Source organism: Taeniopygia guttata, chromosome 24 (genome assembly GCF_048771995.1).
Source record: "Taeniopygia guttata chromosome 24, bTaeGut7.mat, whole genome shotgun sequence".
In the NCBI taxonomy this organism is placed as follows: Eukaryota; Metazoa; Chordata; class Aves; order Passeriformes; family Estrildidae; genus Taeniopygia; species Taeniopygia guttata.
The window spans coordinates 6,603,422-6,619,859 of record NC_133049.1 but is presented as its reverse complement, the minus strand read 5'-3'; the positions used below and the strand labels follow the sequence as shown (position 1 = coordinate 6,619,859).

Sequence of the window (16,438 nt, the reverse complement as noted above, 5' to 3'; positions counted from 1 at the left end):
TTTGAGCTTGAACTTTATTAGCCAAGGAACTCTTGCTGGGTCTAAGAGAGGGGGAAGCACGAGGGTAATTTGCGTTCTGGCCTTGCGGGGTAATGGATCCACTGGAGCGGGGTGAGGGGTGGCCACTGGCCAGGGCTCCTGGGTTTTGGCTGGAGCTCTGCCTCCGTGGTGGCACTGCAGCTCTGGAAGTGGAGAGAGGGAGGGTGACATGGCCAGCGTGTCCCAGCCCCTCTCCTCCCGGGACAGACCCCCCAGGAGTCCTTCCCTGAGCACGAGCACCCCAAAGCATCGCTGCCCACACAGGGAGCCTGGCTGCCGGCTGCAGCCTCCTACCTGCACCTACAGCTGGTCCTCATTCCCCTGCCTGTGGAGCAAAAAGCAAAGGGAGGAGTGTTACACTGGGCTGAGCCCTGGCCCTGGCAGCTGGCAGGACTGGAACAGGCAGCAGAGATGAGGCTGCCTAGAACCGTGCAATACCCACCTCCTCTTCTTCCTCCCTCCGCAGTGGAACCGCTGGCCTGGGGGCGAGAGGAGAGACTGAGGCTGAGCCTCCCCCCACCCCATCCCACCCACAGCCCTGGCACTGCCCACAGGCTCCTGCTCCAGCTGCCCCACCGTTGCAAGTGCTGCTGGTTTTGATGTTTTTCTCCCTAAAAAGTGGGCACATCCTTGCAGCAGCTGTGAGTGCAGCCCCCCTGCACGAAGCGGTGCTGGTACAGAGCAGGGCCACAACACCCAGGCACCCCAGGGTGCCCTGCACACTTAGCATCGGCTCTGCCTGGGAGCTGCCGAGGTTTGAGGGCTCTGGGAATGCTGGCTCCTCACTCTGGAAATGTCAGAGTTTTCTCTGCTATTTTTAATGACTGACCTACCCTCTGAAGCCCTGGTGCTGGCAGGGAAACGAAATATTTACATGGTCTCCCTCCCAGCTCGCCCTGTACTGGGAGCTGGCCGGGATGGAAAGTTCCCGGGCTGTCCCAGGGCAGGCTGTGCCCACCCCTGGTGCTGTGGGGGCAGGGCTGGTGACCCCCAGCCCCTCCCGGCCAGAGGAGGGGCTGAGCGGAGCACGGAGCAGAGCCGAGCACTGTCTGGCCCACCCAGGCGCTTACTGAGGATGATGAGGAGCCCGATCACAAAAGCCACGACGGCGAAGATCAGCCCCCCGTTGCGGATGGTGTCATAGTCTGGGGAGGAGGAGAGGCAGGAGGTGTCAGGCCAGCCCCAGAGCGTGCCCCCCAGCCCCCTGCCCGCAGCCCCGGCCTGCCCGGGGCACACACTCACCGTAGCTGAACCTGTCCTGGCCCTGCTCGGCCACTTGCTCTGAAAAGAGGAGAAACTCCAGTGGGGACCACGTCCTCACCGTGTGGAGGTGGGACAGACCAGGGTCGAGGAGTGCAAGTGACAGTGCTGTGCCTTCCCTGGCACGCAGCTGAGCCAGGAAACTCCTGGGTCTGACCCCGGGAGCTTTAAGGGCCTTGGCAAATCCACGGGATGCACTTGCAGGATGCTCGGGAGCCTTGGAGTTCCAGGTGCAGCTGCGGCAGGGACCAGCCCCACTCCCTCGGGAGGTGGCACTGCCTGCAGGGCCCCAGCGATGGCTCTGTCCCCTCAGTGCACAGGAACAACGCCCGAGGCTCACACCTCGCAGCAGATGCACCCCAACAACCCCCTCCATGCCAGCGAGCTCGTCACCGTGTCAGTCACCGTGTCACCACTCCAGCCACCACCCCTGCAGTGCCCGCACCAGCCCGGCCTCTGCCGGGAGCGGCTCGGGAGGAGAAATCACCCCGAGGAGAAGCCCAGCATCGTGTGCCACGGGGCCGTGGAGCTCTGAGCATCCAACCCCACGCCTGCCCACCCCAAATCCCCACGGAGAGCTTCCCCCGCGCTGGGAGGGAGCGGCGCTGCCCCTCGCACGGTGTCCCCACGGGGGTGGCTGTCCTTACCGTCACCCATGGCCTCGGCGTGTCCGGCGGGCACCTCGCTCTGCGAGTGGGCACCCACGGGAAGGCGCATTAATTGGGAGACAAACCTCATTAAACATTAATGGCCTCGGTGTAATGTTTATCGCAGTCACGAGGGGAGGCACAGGGCCTTTGGGAGAGAGGGAGGCAGGGCAGGGGCAGCACCCACCGTGCCAGCCGTGGGGAGGGCTGGGCACCCCGAGCTGCGCGTCCTTGCCCCGGCCCTCCCTCCCCTTGCCATTGTCAGCCCTGCTGGGCTTCACCTCCTGCGGCGGTGACGAGCGAGGGATGGGCTCGAATGCGGCTGCTGCTGCTTTTAGCTGGAGAGGAGCGGCAGCACGGCCGGTCCGTGGGAACCAGGGCAAGGGGAACATCCCCCTGCCTGCCCTGGGGTGCTCTGCCTCCCAGGAAAACACTGAGTTTCACTCTCATTCATAGAGAAAACTTCCAAAGCCTCAAGGTAAACTAGAAACTACAAAAGTGTGAAATAGATTGTAGATTTGATTTTTTTTTTTTTAAGATCTAACTCTCATATGAATGAGAGTTAAATCAATGTTTTCCTGGGAGTCAGAGCACCCCAGGGCAGACAGGGGGATATTCCCCTTGCCCTGGGTTCCCACAGCCTGGCAGCGAGGGTGTCCCTGGGCCGGGTCAGCACCTCCGTGCCGGGTCCGGGCCGCCCCGGGCCGGGCAGCACCGCGATGTCCGCGGCGCATCCCCGCGGGCAGCGGGCACCGGGATGCTGTGCCCCTCCCGGGCCATGCCAGCCCCGGGCCCGGCGTGGCCAGCTGCCAGCAGGGCTGTGCAATCCGGTTTGCTCTAATTGTCCATCAGCGAGCCGGAGTCAGGCGCACGAAGCCGATTAACGCCGGGGCGGCCGCGGGGGGAGCGGCCCCGAGGGATGCTGCCCTTGGCAGGGCTGGCAGCGCGGGCACCCGGAGCCCACGGGGGGCTGCCAAGCCACGGGAGGGTGCTGCGTGGGGTGTCCCAGCGGCTCTGCTGTCCCCGCAGCACCAGCAGCCCGGCACAGCGGCTCCCAAAAAGCCGAGGGACAGAAGCGACCCCGCGCTCCTTCCCACGGGCTGAGCGGCAGAGGGGAGCAGGAGGGGCACAAAGCCCGGCTCTGCTGCTCGGGGTCTGCCCCTGCTCCCCCGGCCCAGCCCGGCCACAGTGGGACGGCGTGGGAAGCTGCCAGGCTGCCCTGGGAACGCCACGGCCCTCGAGACAAGGCAGGCAGGCACCGATAGAAACGATATTTTATTCCTTTCCCCTTAGGTCACAGCACAGAGCACACCAGCCCTCCAGCACAGCAGCACACTCGCCTATTTAAAAGGAGACACAATAGCTCAGTTTATTTTACAACAGTCAGGGTTTGGCCATTTTACACACCACAGGGAGCTCTTTGTTTCGTGGTAACACCGAGGGCACACCAGGGACAGCACCGGGACACACACCGGGACACTCGGGGGCCGGGCCGGGGGGCTGCTCTGCCCGGGAGCTCTCTGCAACAGCCAGGACAGAGGGAAGGGACAAAACACGAGAGACACGGCCCCTCTGCCTGGCACAGATGGGACAGAGCTTCCCGGTGCCACCGAGTGATGCCAAGCATGCAGGGACACAGACCACGCTGGAGGCAGGGCCACCGCAGTGGGGTGGACACGGCAGAAACTCCTCTCAAACCATCCTGGGGGACAAGACCCCCTTCCCGGTGTGGGGATGGCACCCTGAGGTGCTCCAGTGAACCCCACTGCTGCCCCCACCCAAGCTGGCAGTCCCCAGCCCCAGCGAGGTTTTACCTGCCCATGGATTTGGGGAAGAGCCAAAAATCACAGGTTTGCCTCTGACCCATGAGAGGACGCAGGGTGACAATGACCTCTGGGCTCAGCACGTTGTCACAGTGCAAGCTCAGGTGTGCAAAGCCCCGAGAATCACTCAGTGCCACTCGCTGCTGCTCCACGGGGAGAGGGGACAGCTGGCACTGGGGGTGACACGGAACCACCAGGGGACAACACAGCACTGACACGGGTGGCACAGGGAGTGACAAGGCAGGGAGCAGCAGGAGGAGACGCCGCTGCCCCTTCCATGCCAGAGACAAGCACAGGCAGGATCTCTGCTTCTCTTCAGCCCTCAGATGTGCTGCCCACCCAGCTCTGGCTCGTGGCAGGAGCTGCTTGGTGCTGGTCACTGAGGTCACTGCCGTGCTGCTGCCCTCACCCACCGTGCCACCCTGCTGGGGACCTCATGGGCTCCTCTGCCACCACGGCCCTGCCACACGCTTAAAGCAGCGTCCCACAGGTTGAACAGGGACAGAAACGGGCAGCGCCAAGCAGGAGAGGCAGGAGAGCTCCCTCAGCCTTGAGTCCAGCACCCCAGTGACCCCAGCGAGGAGGCTGAGCCGTGGGATGTCCCTGCCCGACTCGCCCCCCACCATGGCTGTTTTTAGGCTGGGGCATGCGGGGGGTTATTGCTGAAATGGGGACGGTGGCCCTGAAATGGCTGGGCAGGTCCCCAGGGTGCTGCAGGTCCCCAGGCCCTGCCCAAAGCCAGGGGGCTGTGCTGCTGACACTGGGCAGGGAATGGGGGTCCCTGACCCACAGCCCACACTCCCAGCTGCGAGGGCACCCCGAAGGGCAGCAGCTGCCAGTCCTACAGAGCCCAAATCACACTCACAGCACGAGAAGGATGAGGAGAAAGTCACGATTACAACATCAGCAACAACTAGCCCTAGAGGTAATGATATCTCACAGCAACGTTACACACCACGGGAGGCAGAGAGGACAGCAGAGTTTAGTCGGGTTAGGAACAGAGAACCGGTGCTGGAGCACGGAGGGGGACACGGACACGGCGTCTCCTGAGAGGGACCAGCTGCTGGGGTTTCGGGTTCCTCGCGGGCATCTGCGCTCCCGGTGTCCCTCCTGGGGTCTCTGGCTCTGCGTGGGGAGCAGGAGGTGGTCAGGATTTCCCCAGCAGCACAAACTGCCCGCACGGGCTCCAGCCTTCCCCTCTCCGACACAGGCACAGCCCCGGAGGTCGGGGAGCTCAGAGTGAGACACCCCAAGGAGTTCACACCCAGATTTCTGAACACCCTAAACCAAAACCACTCAGGGGTGGGGGAGCACCAGAAAGGGAAGTGTAACACACGGGAAAATCCGGACAGATGCTTCCTCTTCCTGCCTGTGGACACTCAGGACCTTGCCAGTGCTGAGTTTCCTTGCTGGACCCCACTGGTGCTTGTCCCCAGCCCATCCCAGGGATGCAGAGCTGCTCAGCGCCCCACAGGCAGCCCCATACCAGCCCCATACCAACCCCACACTAGCCCCAAACCAGCCCCACAGTCAGCCCCACACCAGCCCCACAGTCAGCCCCACACCAGCTCCGCAGTCAGCCCCACAGTCAGCCCCACACCAGCCCCAAACCAGCCCCACACCAGCCCCACACCAGCCCCACACCAGCCCCAAACCAGCCCCACACCAGCCTCACACCAGCCCCACACCAGCCCCACACCAGCCCTACACCAGCCCCACACCAGCCCCACACCAGCCCCCACTCAGCCTCACACCAGCCCCACAGTCAGCCCCACACCATCCCCACCCCAGCCCCACACCAGCCCCACAGGCAGCCCACACCAGCCCCACACCAGCCCCACAGTCAGCCCCGCACCAGCCCCACAGGCAGCCCCACAGGCAGCCCCGCAGTCAGCCCCGCACCAGCCCCACAGGCAGCCCCACAGGCAGCCCCACACCTGCCCCACACCAGCCCCACACCAGCCCCAGCTGTCCCTCCCGTCCTGACACCCCCACCAGCCCGGTCTGGACTCACGGCGTTGGCTCCTGCTCAGTTCTCTGCCTTCTGCGCCGCCGTTGCTGCAAAGGGAAGAGCAGAGGGGTTTGTGGCGCCTGCCCAGCAGGGCTGTGACACGGGGCACGGTGGCACAGTGACCCCAGCACTGTCACCTTACCGTTGGAGGTGATCAGGTTCTCTGCCTGAGCCTCCTCGTCCCCTGGAGCCCTGCAAGGAGAGGAGCACGGTGAGGGCAGCCGGGATCGGCTGGGGTGGCCGGGAAGGGGCACGGGGAGCAGGCACAGCTGCTCCCCCAGATTTGGGCACCCCAGAGGGACACCCAGAGAGTGCAGCCCCTCTGCCAGCTGTGAGAAGGAGCCAGCTTTCCCTTTCCAAGGGAGGTGCTCCCCACCAGGCTGCTCTCACTCACCTGGGCTTCTGCTTGAAACTGCACCTGCACCTCCTGCCTGCGAGGGGAGAGAAGCATTCCAAGGGGAATGGGATGAGTTCCCAGCACGGGAACAGCCCCTCTGCCCCAGCCTGCCAGCCCAGCACCCACCAGCTCCCCAACTTACTGAGGATGAGGAGAATGCCCACGGTGAACAGGACCACGGCGAACACCAGCCCCCCGATCCTCAGGCTCTGGTAATCTGGGAGGGGGACACACAGGGCTCGTTCCTGCTGGCCTCAGGGAGGGGAGGGCTCTTTGCTGCCCGTGGCACACCCACACCCACCCCTCACGCTCAGCCAGACCCACTCACCATAGTTAAAGGGATCCTCCTCCTCCTTCTCCGGGGCGGCCACTGGAAGGGAGCAGACAAGGGGGTGTGTGAGCTGAGCGAGCCCCTGGCGGGGCCCTGCAGCTCCCCAAAACCTCTGGGGCTCTGGGCTCTTGTGGCTGCAGCCCCCCTGGACGGGTGTGGGGGCTGTTCCCGGGTGTGTGGGGGCAGCACGGGCACCTACCGTCTGCCACGGCCGCGGGCACCAGCAGGGAGCACAGGAAGATGAGCGCTGCCTCCATGGCTGCTGTGAGAGAGGGGAGAAGAGGGTGTCAGCACCCAGATACCCCAGGGGGGCACTGGGGCAAGGCCAGGGAGCACGGGGGAGCTGCAGACAACCTGTGTGGGCAGGCAGGGCCGGCCCATGCCATGGGAAGAGCCAGGCTGGTCCTAGGAAACACGCAGGGTGCCTGGTGCCATGGCTGCACCCAGCCCAGCAGTTCAAAGGCAGGAAGGGAAGGGTTTCAGCCAGCCAGACAGACTTTTTTTGTGGGGTTCTGTGATGTATTTTTGACCACCTCTCACTTGGCATAAAGCACAGTGCGGTCTCAAGTTTGTGCTACAGGCAATGGGGCCAACACCCCAAAATGCCACCCTGTGCACCTCTGGCAGCACTGTCCAAATACTGCTGGAGCTTTGGCAGCTTCTGGGTCTGTGCCCATTCCCTGGGGAGCCTGGGCAGTGCCCAGCACCCTCTGAGGGAAGAACCTTTTCCTAATATTCAACCTAAACCTCCACAGAGACACAGAAAAGAAAAAGAAAAAAAAAGAGGCTGGATTTACAGTTACCCTAGTTTGCTAAAACACTCAAACCTAAATCCCGCTGTCTTTGGGAGAAGCTGACATAACTTAACCAGTTTGCTGAATATTTCCAGCCTCCTAAACTGGGACAGACTCCATTCACACTTGGGATTATTTTTTTAATGTGGTACGTTTCAATTAAAAACTTTCCCAAGAAGATTTAAGAGACACCATGGAAGAAGAGGCAAGAGGAACAATTTTAGTTCGCTCTTTCCACATCTGCTCTTAAAACTTCATCGGTTTTGAGCATCCCAGGGCTCCTCTCAGCACAGCGCAGCCTGGACCCGGCCGCCAGCCCCCGACCCGGCCCCTGGTGATGATTTGTCCCAATTAGTGCAGCAATTACAGCCCCGCAATGAGGCCAGTGGCCCTGGCGGGACTGAGCTCAAAGACAGGCTTGCCCTCCGGGCTCCCTGCGGCAGCAAGGAGAGAACATAAATCATAAATAATCTCGGTGTCCCTCCTGGTGGACCGGGCTCTGGTGCTCCTGCCAGCCCGGACCGTGTCCCCAGCTGCATTTGGGATGGGCACCTTCGCTGCTGGGACCGACCCGGCAGCGCTGCTCTGCCAAGGGAGGGGCATCGCTACTTTATAAATGAAAATTTGTCCAGCCAAATTCATATGAAAAAATGAAATATTTATTTTGCAATCAAATTCTAGCTAGCCAGCCCCAAGGAAAGAACAGAGCCGAGCCCGGGGTCGGCCCTGGGTGTGCAACAAGGAGTCAGCCTCAGCAGAGGTTTTCCTCCATGCCCACACACCTCCAGCCTGGCACAAGCGGTTTTATAGGGAAAATTCTGCCTGAGGCCAAGATTTCAGCAATCAGTCTTTTCTTCTATTCAGAGTCCATATGTTAATAAGATTCTCTTTTTTGGTGATGAGGGAGAACAATGCAGTGTCCGTAGTTTGATGAAATTTATGGGAATTTGGGAATGCTGCATTCACATGGATCTCCCTGAGGATTTCCATGATTTCCATCTCGGGTTGTTCAATCAGCACCTGGGGTTTCTGTATCTCCCCAGACATGGCCCATCTCCTGGTGTCCCCAAATCCCACCAGACATGGCCCATCTCCTGGTGTCCCCAAATCCCACCAGACATGGCCCATCTCCTTGTGTCCCCAAATCCCACCACACATGGCCCATCTCCTGGTGTCCCCAAATCCCACCACACATGGCCCATCTCCTGGTGTCCCCAAATCCCACCACACATGGCCCATCTCCTGGCCAGCCGTATCTTCTTACTTGTAAATCAGTTTCCAACATACACCCGGTCTTGCCTGCGAGGGTGGGAAGGAATCCTAATATTCCAACAAATATTCAATATCACATATATCATATTAGAAATGGCGCCAATTATATCTACTACACATAACACCGCCCACTGCCTGCTGCCAGCATCCCTCCTCCAGCTCCAGGGGACAGGGGGGAGCTGCTCCCTGTCCTGCCAGCTGGCACGGGGCACTGCGGACACCTCGTGCCAGGAGGAGAGGGCTCGGCTGCCCCGGGCGGGCTGGTGGCAGGCTGGCAGCTCCTCCATGTGCCCACGGCTGCCCCGGGCTCTGCTGCCACTCTCAGCGGTGCCAGGCGGTCACCCCGTGCCCCAGCACCGGGCTGGGTGGCCATACATGGTCGGGAGCACGGGGAGGGCTGGCTGCTGGCTCGGCACTCCAGGGAGGTTATCGGGACCCTGAGTGCCACAGAGCTGCTGCAGCTGCCGCGCTGGATCGGTGCCGATAAGGAAGGGGCCCTCGACAGAGCAGGAATTCATCCTGCTGAGTATCCAGAGCCTGACCTGATCCCGCTGCAGCCTCCAGCCCAGCTGCCCGGGGACACCGAGGTCCCCCAAACCCTGCCACGGCCCCTTTCCCTGTCTGTGCCCATGGCTGCCAGGCCTGGCACGGAGCAATGCCCACCAGAGCTGGCCCCAGCAGCGCTGGGCTCCGCCGCCTCTGCCAGCACTGCCCTTGGGAGCCAATTCCATTGCACCCACCGACACCCCCAGGACCCGCCTCGTCCATCACAACCAGCGGCATCCCAGGAGAGCTCCCATCCCTCCCTCCCTCCCTCCCTCCCTCCATTCCGAAGGAGATGTGTTTACCGAGCATCGCAGGGTTTCATCCCGCCCTGCTGCAGCTGCTGGGCCATTGTGCAGGCGGGACTGCACCCAGACAAACCCCCTCGCTTGCTGAAATGCAGATTTTGGGGTAATTACCAGCGCTTAGAAACACACACAAAGAACCCACAGCTGGCGACTCAGTCACTTCGAGCTGCACACGTCCTTTCCCTCACGTTCTTTGTCTCTTCACTTTGCCCCTGCGAGGGCTCTGTGTGTGCACAGGGGCTCTGACCCAGCTCAGGGGCTCGTGCACTGATCAATATCATTTGGCTCCCGTATTTCTCAAACAAATCATTCATCAGATTTTTGCTGTTCTGCTATTTTCCAGCCACTGGATCATTCCCTGAAGAACCCACTCAGGGAATTTCACATTTTTCTCTGCCCTGAGCCCCTCCACGTGGGCCCTGCTCAGCCACACTCACACCCTCCAAGCCTTTGCTCAGCATTTGGCTCCTCGCACGCAGCGCGGCAGAGTTCGCTGCTGGGCCGAGCCAAGCACGCAGCACACATATGTTCTTTGTTTTTCTATCTCAGTTCCTAGAATTCACACACTTGGGCGCGCTCAGACTTATCTCCGCACGAGCGAACCGCCAGGATTGGCGGTGTCCCTGCTCCAAAGGCAAACACGGCGCTCTGCCGTGCAAACCAGCCCAGCTCTCCTCCAAGGAAGCATATGCCTCGCAAAGAGCCACAGGTTTTTTGGGTTGCTCCAAGCTGGCCCACCCACTTCTTCCTGAAGCTGAAATAAAGTGAGAAGAGCGAGCAGCGCCGAGGGTTTGCCGCTCTCCCCGCTCCTGCCTTCCCTCATGCTGAACCCAGCTGCGCCTTGGCACAGGAAAGGAGAGGAAAACAGCAGCTGCCACGTCCCACAGCCCAAATCTTTCCTTGTTTTCTTCCCGTTGGTGAGACAAAGTTTGCAATCACCACCCTGGACACCACGGGCAGTGGCAGTGCCTGACTTAACCAAAACATGGGGGTTTCCTGTTAAAACTGCGAGATCCGGTGAGACACGGAGAGAGGCGGAGCAGCGCAGGAGCTGAGCTGCAGCGTCCAGAACTCTCCTTCCCTCTCCTCCCAGCTCACCCAGCTGCTTCCTGAGGGAAACCAGGCGCCTTCCCCCCATCCCCATGCCCATGGAAGAGCCGGTGGCAGGAGGGGGCAGCAGGAATTTGTGAGGCTCGGGGGGAAGGGAGCAGCCACGCAGAGTGAGGAAGTACAGGGAGTTCTCTGTTCTCTGGGAGGACGTGGAGGAGAGTGGGCTGGGGGGTTAACCCAGTGCTGCCAGAGGCAGCCAGGGCTGGACCTGCCCATGGTGAGGCTCAGTGACACCAGCAAGGCAGGGTGGCAGCGCAGGGTGACACCCTGGCACCAGGAGCTGCGATCCACCCATGCCCACGCAAGCCGGCCAGATGATTCAGAGCCCTGCCACGCGTGCAGCCACCACTCCCTCCACAGCCACAGCTCCTCCTCAGCCTCTTCCTCCTGGATAATCCCTCCTTGCCCGTTCCCGCTGGCTCGGTGTGTGCACGCATGGAGCCCGGGCGAGGCAGAGGAGCGGGCAAACCCGGGCAGACAGACCCGGTCTCTCCTGCCTGGCTCAGCTCTCTGCAGCACGGCAAATCCTGCCAGAGCAAGGCAGGTGAATTTGTAGCGCCCTTGGGTCTCCAAGTCCCCTTTTCCTTTTCATTGTTTTGCATAGCTCTGCCCTGTCAAGTCTCAGCCATCACAGAGCAATTCCAGCAGCCTCCGCCTTCCGTCAGGAGTCCTCAGGGCATCTCCCGAAGATCAGACCTAGTTAAAATCTCTGGTTTCTGTGCAAAGCCCCCCAGACCGTGACAGCAGCGCTCCGTTGCCCGGGGCGTCTAAGAGCGTGCATGTGTGAATGGACATTTCCAGCTCTGCATAGATGTGCTCTTCTGCCATTTCACGTCAGCATCAATCTGGCCATTAATGTGCTGCTGTTGTGCCTCGTGCTTCTAAATGAGGGAGGAGAGGAGATTTCCAGCCCTCCATTCTGGTGTGGACGGCCCTTCCCAAATCCGGTGCTGATTCAGAGGCTGGCTGGATGGGAGACACGCTTTGCTGCAGTCTAATTGTCTCTTTTGCTGCTTTGGGGTGTCTCTGAGTGCTCCTTCCCTCACCTGCACCCAGAACTCCACTTGCCTCCTGGAGGGCTTCTTCCAGCCTCATGGAACTGACCCTGAGCCATTGAGGAGCCCCAGCCAAGACTGCCTGGCCGTGTGTGGCTCACCACAGTCCCCCCAGCCCCACAGTGACACCCCAATGAGGTGGCAAGGCCAATCCTTCACTGGGGCAAACCTCCAGTGCTAAAACCTGATGAGCTTAGGGCTGCCTGGCCAGGGAGCCCAGCCTGGTCTCCAGCAGGCAGAAAACATCACCACCACCTCCCACAGGAGCCTGCAGCTCCTGATCCCTCCTTATTTGATCAACAGATAACCAAGGGCTGTAAACCTGACTGTGCACCTGCCTGGACCCACCACACCCTCGCTTGGCCACACACCAGCTGAATGAGCCCGGCTCTGCAGGGCCATCGGCCACGAGAATCCCACAGGTGAGACAAAGGAGAGGTTCCCTGGAGGATCCCGGTGGTGAGGGCACCCCAAACCATCAGAACAGCCTGGCAGAGCAGCGTGCAAGGAGCTGTTTGAGGCTCCTGAGTGTGCTGGTACCACAGCAGTGCCACGCTCCGCAGCACATCAGAGCGGACATTTTCTCCCTTCTCTCCTCTGCTGTCACCATCAGCCACAACCACCGTGAGCACAAGGCAGACAGCAGTGCCCAGCAGCACGGCTGCTGTCCCCACAGCACTGCCCCAGGCACAGGGTGATGGGCAGGTGGAGCAGGACAGGAGAGGACAGGACAGGACACCTCCGTGCTGCCAGTGCCTTCTCCATGCTTGGGGACACAACAGCTGCAGAGCTCAGCAGCCTCTTTACCCCTTGCAAACACACAAACAGCCTGAAAGGCAAACACGGGGCAGCAGCTGGACACAGAGCTGCTGGTTTGCTGTGCCAGGGAGTGCCCTCCACACCTGGCAGAGCCGTGGCTCCCCACCAGGTTTTACCTGAGTGGGTAGGTTGAGACAAAGCAGATAAAATTTCCAGGTGAGTGTGAGCCATGAGGCTGATGGGAGGAAGGTGTAGGCAGGCTCACACCTTGCAGGCACAGGATATCCTCCAGCAGGTTCCAAACACGCTCTAACAGGTGGCCTGGCTCGGCAGCCATGGCACTTCGTGCTGGCAGCTCTCCACTTCACTCTGCCCAGGAACCATGCTCCAGTTGTGCATGGGCAGGGATTCTCCAGTTTGTCTTTGTTCCAAACTGGGAGCAAAACCGCCCAGCGGGGCTGAAAATCCCAGCAGGACCCACCAGCATCTCGGAGCGCTGCGGGCTTGCCAAAATGGGTGCTCCGTTCTAATCCACACACGGCTTCCCCCGAGAGGCTGCTCCTTCACGCTGCTTATTCACATCCACACAAACCACCTGTCACTTTCCCTCCCACAGGAATATCCCTGTACGATCCAAGTTCCACCACATGGACTCCAAAATCCGTTTCTTTGGAAGCATTAATTACACACCCTGAGAGACACGCTCTTCCCTTCCTCCGTACGCCTTCCCGGGATGAGCGCTTGCCTGTTTACGCACGGTGTTACTACAGCACGGAGCAGCGGGAGCCAGAGCGCTGCCAAGGGCTGCGAGAGCGGGATCTCCCCGCTCCCCGGGATCGCCCGTTCCCCGGGATCCCCCGTTCCACGGGATCCCCCCGTTCCCCGGGATCCCCCCATGCTCCGGGATCCCCCCATGCTCCGGGATCCCCCCGTTCCCCGGGATCCCCCCATGCTCCGGGATCCCCCCATGCTCCGGGATCCCCCCAGCTCTGCCAGCCTGCGGAGCACCGCCCGCGGTGGTCTCGGGTGGGCTCCGCCGGGGCATCCTCCCCGGCCCGGGGGGCTGGTAACCAGGCAACGGTGGGATCCGGGAAAGCGCGGTACCCGGCGTTGCCATGGCAGCCGCCGGGGCCGGGATGCGGGCGGGCCGGGGCGAGGGGCGATGCCCCGGGGCAGCAGCGGGGCGGGGTCGCTGCCGCCTCCCCGGTGGGAGCGGGCCGGGGCTCGGGACCGCACCCCGGGACCGGGACACGCTCCACGCTGCCGGGCGGACCCCGACCCCCCCGTGCCCCCCGAGCCCCCCCAGCCCCCCGTTCCCTCCCCTCCTCCTCCCTCCCCAGCGGCCCCCGAGGTCCCCGGTGGGTCGGACCCACCTGAGGTGTCCGGGCGGAGCCGGGCAGAGCCGGGCAGCCCCCGCGGCTCCGGGCGGCGCCGGGGGAGCGGAGCGGAGCGCGGAGCGGGCAGAGCCGCACAAAGCGGAGCGGGCGGGCGGGGCGGGGGAGGCGCTGCGGGCGGGGGGCGCGGGCAGCGGCGGGGGCGCGGCCAGCACGGCCCGGCCCCCGGCGGCTCCCAGATCCCCCCAGAGGAAGGCACGGGGATGCTCCGGGGGATGGAGTCCCTCTGCTCCGCACCCCGCTGGGGGTGCGCAGCCTGCAAAGAGAGGTTCCAGGGACAGCTCAGCGCCCCTTCAGCGCCTAAAGGGGCTCCGGGAGAGCTGGAGACGGACTTTGGACAAGGGATGGATTGGAGAGACAAGAGGGAATGGCTTCCTTTGCCAGAGGACAGGGTTAAATGGGATTTGGGTAAGAAATTCTTCCCTATGTGGGTGGTGAGGCTTTGGCACAGAGTGCCCAGAGAAGCTGTGCCTGCCCTGTCCCTGAAAGTATCTGAGGCCAAGTTGGATGGGGCTTGGAGCCACCTGGAATAGTGGAAGGTGTGTCAGGGATTTGGAACTTGATGGCCTTGAAGATCCCTTCCAACCCGAACCATTCTGGGTTCTACAACATTCATGGAGCCTGCAGGGTGCAGGTGTGGAGGGGAAACGCTCTCCTGGCTGTGAAACATCCCTTCCACAGCACAGCAGGCCTGGACTCTGCCCTGAGCTGTGCTCCAGGTGTGGGGGGAGCCAGGAACAGACTGGGAGCTCGGAAAACACACACAGATGGATTTCATCATGGCACAGAGGCCCTGCTGTCCTGCTGCCTCCTGAGAGCTGGGGAAGGGGCTGCCAGGCTGCCAGGCCAGGTGGCCCAGCTCACAGGGCTTCAGTCACGTCACTCAGCCAATCTCAGGACCCACCCAGGTCAGGGTGGGCAGCAGGGCCACTTCCAGCCTGGCCTGGCTCAGTTCCAGGCATACCCAGGACCTGGTACCTGCATTGCCTGCCCTGAGCCCAGCAGCATCTGGCAGCTGCAAAAACCAGACCCAGGAGCCAGGGCAGGCTTCAGGCAGCCAGGGCAAACGTGCTGTGACAGAAGGGCTGGACAAAAAGCCCTGTGAGAAGCTCTGAAAGCTCTGTCACAGAGCTTTGTGGCAAGCCCCAGCTCTTCCCATCACACAGCCAGGCGTGTCTGGAGGAGCGAGATGGGCAGGGAGCTCCTTGCTCAGTGCAGGGTGCCAGATGGGAACAGGGGGCTGGCGGCACTGCCAGGCAGTAGCTGAGAGCCATGGGCACCACCCTGTCCCAGGCCAGGCTGGCACATCTCTGTCTGCCTGGCTGCTGCCCTGAAGAGCCATTTCTTCTTGGAAAAACACCTCAGCAATGCTGTCAGCCCCGAGCTGGCTCATCCCCTGCTAACTCCAACGCAGCTGAGATAGAAATCAGGCAGTGACGGCGCCGTTCCAGAGCCATCTCCCCGCTTCCAGTAAAACATAAAAAGAAAATAAACCAGCACTGGCATTTCAAGGCAATTATTCAAAGGGTCAAGAGATACAGACACAGAGGAGCTGGAAAACATCAAGTCCCTCTAATGCATAAGGATAACAGGATAAGGCTTTTAGTTACCCTGCAGAGAGTGAGGCCGGGATCAAGCTATTGTAATCAAGTTTTGGGCTTCTCTGACCTTATCTGCTTCTCAGCTGTCATTATCCACAGCACACAGTGAAAGATGCAGGTGTGACCATGCCCTGGGGGCTTCAGCGAGCATGGTGGGGCTCGGCAGAGCCCTAAGCACAGACGTCCCATGCAGCAGCAGCCAGGACACAGCTGGATCTGCGCTCCCTCCCTTGGTTCTTTATTTACAAATTCCCAAGGAGCTGCCCAGAGTGAGTAGAATAATAAAAAAAAAAAATTATCAGCAATTTTATTTTCCTGTACAAACTCAAGAAAAATAGAGATACCAATGTGAATGTGGGAAGGGAAGAGGAAAAGCAGCTCCAGGAGTCGCTCATGGTAAACATCTGCTCCCCAGAGCTGGGCTGCTGGAGAGGCTGTGCCGAGCTCCAGCTTCTCCTCTGGAGAAACTGGGCCAAAAGTGATGCAGAGGCCAGGCAGGAGAGGCTGATTTATGTTAACAAGGGGGCCGGGCTGGTCTCGGCTGTCTGAGAGAACAGGAGCACTGCCACCAGCTCCAGCAGGGCACGATTTCATCTGAGCCGGTGCCCCTGACCCTGGAGCAGGCGTCTCCTCCCCTGGGCCTGGGGCAGGGACAGAGCCACTTCCTCTCCAGGACTCTCCCCTCCAGTTTTAAGATCTCTCCCGTAATTCCAAACTCGGGAATTTCCTGTTCAGTGGCAACGCCGCCCTTGGCCCCGTTCGGGGCGCGGGAGAGCGGAGCGGTGACAAAGCTGTGTGCAGCCACAGGGCTGTTTACCCCAACAACAGCATTTCCAGCAGGCCCGGTGGTTCCTCGTGCCCTGAATCCCTGCAGGAGCGGGGACCCAGCACCGGCTGCTCTGGAGCTCCTGCGCTGCCCCACGAGCACAGCTCCAGCTGAAGCCCCTCCGTGCCAAGTGAGGATGTTACTGACCAGGGAAGGGAGCCAATCCCCAGCTAGAGGAAAAGCATTTTTGCAGAGAAACATCATCGCCGAAACCCTATAAACAAATGTGTTTTGACACAGCAGAACAAAGAGCTATAAAAGGAGAGAT

General features: G+C 61.3%; 2 protein-coding genes across 3 annotated transcripts; both read right to left on the bottom strand.

The window, feature by feature from the left end:
- Nucleotides 1-2,098, bottom strand: FXYD2 (FXYD domain containing ion transport regulator 2). Its single transcript, XM_030290860.4, has 6 exons — nucleotides 1,947-2,098; nucleotides 1,282-1,320; nucleotides 1,110-1,184; nucleotides 482-518; nucleotides 334-364; nucleotides 1-182 (listed from the first exon to the last, which is right to left on the bottom strand). The coding sequence occupies exons 1-5, from the start codon at nucleotides 2,035-2,037 to the stop codon at nucleotides 340-342; spliced, it is 267 nt and encodes an 88-aa protein (XP_030146720.4). The 5' UTR covers nucleotides 2,038-2,098; the 3' UTR covers nucleotides 1-182; nucleotides 334-339.
- Nucleotides 2,099-3,208: 1,110 nt separating this feature from the next.
- On the bottom strand, nucleotides 3,209-13,879 carry FXYD6 (FXYD domain containing ion transport regulator 6). Of its 2 annotated transcripts, none has more exons than XM_030290863.4 (8): nucleotides 13,723-13,879; nucleotides 6,708-6,770; nucleotides 6,506-6,547; nucleotides 6,320-6,394; nucleotides 6,175-6,211; nucleotides 5,923-5,972; nucleotides 5,784-5,827; nucleotides 3,209-4,894 (listed from the first exon to the last, which is right to left on the bottom strand). In XM_030290863.4, the coding sequence occupies exons 2-7, from the start codon at nucleotides 6,763-6,765 to the stop codon at nucleotides 5,799-5,801; spliced, it is 291 nt and encodes a 96-aa protein (XP_030146723.4). In that variant the 5' UTR covers nucleotides 6,766-6,770; nucleotides 13,723-13,879; the 3' UTR covers nucleotides 3,209-4,894; nucleotides 5,784-5,798. The 2 variants fall into 2 exon arrangements, with proteins under 2 accessions (XP_030146723.4, XP_030146724.4); XM_030290864.4 differs by having other exon boundaries at nucleotides 6,708-6,767; nucleotides 13,723-13,871.
- Between the last annotated feature and the right edge of the window lie 2,559 nt (nucleotides 13,880-16,438).

Coding starts and splice junctions, on each gene's coding strand:
- FXYD2 (XM_030290860.4), bottom strand. CDS start 2,037: ATGAGGTTTGTCTCCCAATTAATGCGCCTTCCCGTGGGTGCCCACTCG. Junction 1,321..1,946: donor CGCCGAGGCCATGGGTGACG/GTAAGGACAGCC, acceptor TCCTCTTTTCAG/AGCAAGTGGCCGAGCAGGGC. Junction 519..1,109: donor CGGGCTCCTCATCATCCTCA/GTAAGCGCCTGG, acceptor TCTCGCCCCCAG/GCCAGCGGTTCCACTGCGGA.
- FXYD6 (XM_030290863.4), bottom strand. CDS start 6,765: ATGGAGGCAGCGCTCATCTTCCTGTGCTCCCTGCTGGTGCCCGCGGCC. Junction 6,395..6,505: donor GGAGGATCCCTTTAACTATG/GTGAGTGGGTCT, acceptor TCCCCCTCCCAG/ATTACCAGAGCCTGAGGATC. Junction 5,973..6,174: donor AGTTTCAAGCAGAAGCCCAG/GTGAGTGAGAGC, acceptor CTCTCCTTGCAG/GGCTCCAGGGGACGAGGAGG.